General features: G+C 34.2%; 1 protein-coding gene across 1 annotated transcript in view; it reads right to left on the bottom strand.

The window, feature by feature from the left end:
* Positions 1-70: 70 nt before the first annotated feature.
* LOC109863681 (eukaryotic translation initiation factor 4H-like) overlaps positions 71-1,063 on the bottom strand; it is a 2,518-nt gene continuing 1,525 nt past the window's right edge. Inside the window, exons 4-6 of the mRNA XM_020444098.1 lie at positions 955-1,047; positions 467-694; positions 71-372 (exon numbers count right to left, since the gene is read on the bottom strand). Of these exons, the coding sequence (XP_020299687.1) occupies positions 233-372; positions 467-694; positions 955-1,047 (461 nt within the window). The 3' untranslated portion in view covers positions 71-232. The remainder of the gene's footprint in view (positions 373-466; positions 695-954; positions 1,048-1,063) is intronic.

Genomic DNA, 1,063 nt, shown 5'->3' with positions numbered 1-1,063 from the left:
CGTGTATTTTGCGCGATTCAAAAAAAAATTGAGTCGGAGTCATCCTCGGACTAATGTCGGAGGCGCTTTGTTTTTTTTTTTTTTTTTTTTTTTTTTTTTTTTTTTTTTTTTTTGTAGGGAATTATAAGGGAATCTTAGATTCAATGAATTTAAAATGTTATCAACAATAATTTCTTTCCCATTTCCTTTTACACAAAGGAAAAAGTCGGGATTATTGATGATATCGTTCAGTTTACTTGTCCATTTTCAATTTTTCTTCTCGAGGCTTCGCACCTCCGTAAATCGAACTTGTTTTACTCGATTCGGCAATTGCGTTAACAGGTTCCTTTACCGTTCTTGGTTGTAGTTCTAAACGTTTTCTTCCAGTTGTATCTGGAAATAAATATCGTACATCAAAAGAGTAGATCAGTTTTTTTTTTTTTAATACATTTTGTGTTACCTATGTAACACAATATATGCGCTATACCTGGAGCAGCGGCCTCTTTATAGTAAGGTTCATCATGATAAGGTCTTCTATCCGTAGTTCCACGAAGAGGAGGTTTATTAGTGTAGGATCTACTAGATGTACTTCGCGACCAATCGCGATTTCCACCTGTTTCTTCATTAAATTGACCATAGTTTCCTCTGTTACTTCTACTATCCCATCTATCATTACTTTGTCTGCTAGCTCCTTGCGCGCTTCTATCGCTATATCCTATTGTAGAACAGATTTCAAAATTATTATCTCCTTGGTAAACATAAAAATAAAATTAATAAAATTTGAGTGAAAAAAATTAAACACAAAAAGAAAAACATATTTGATCACTAGAACATTAGTGATGTGAAATCAGTGTGTATTCTTTCTTTTATATTTTTTACTATTTTTTGCGCGTATTTTACAAAATTTATATTTTGTGTGTGTCTTATTATTATTTTTTTTTCTATTATATATTGTATATATCAAATGATGCTTACTGGAGTATGTATCTCTTTTGCTATCGAAGTCGTCACCGTATCCACGACCAGAATCTCTTCCCTTGAAGGCACCGCCGCCGCCGCCGCCGCCACCGCCACCGCCACCGAC

Source organism: Pseudomyrmex gracilis, unplaced genomic scaffold (assembly GCF_002006095.1).
Source record: "Pseudomyrmex gracilis isolate BER0280 unplaced genomic scaffold, ASM200609v1 scaffold_12, whole genome shotgun sequence".
NCBI classification, from domain to species: Eukaryota; Metazoa; Arthropoda; class Insecta; order Hymenoptera; family Formicidae; genus Pseudomyrmex; species Pseudomyrmex gracilis.
Note: the sequence above shows the minus strand (reverse complement) of the source record. Positions and strands in the feature narration are given on the sequence as shown.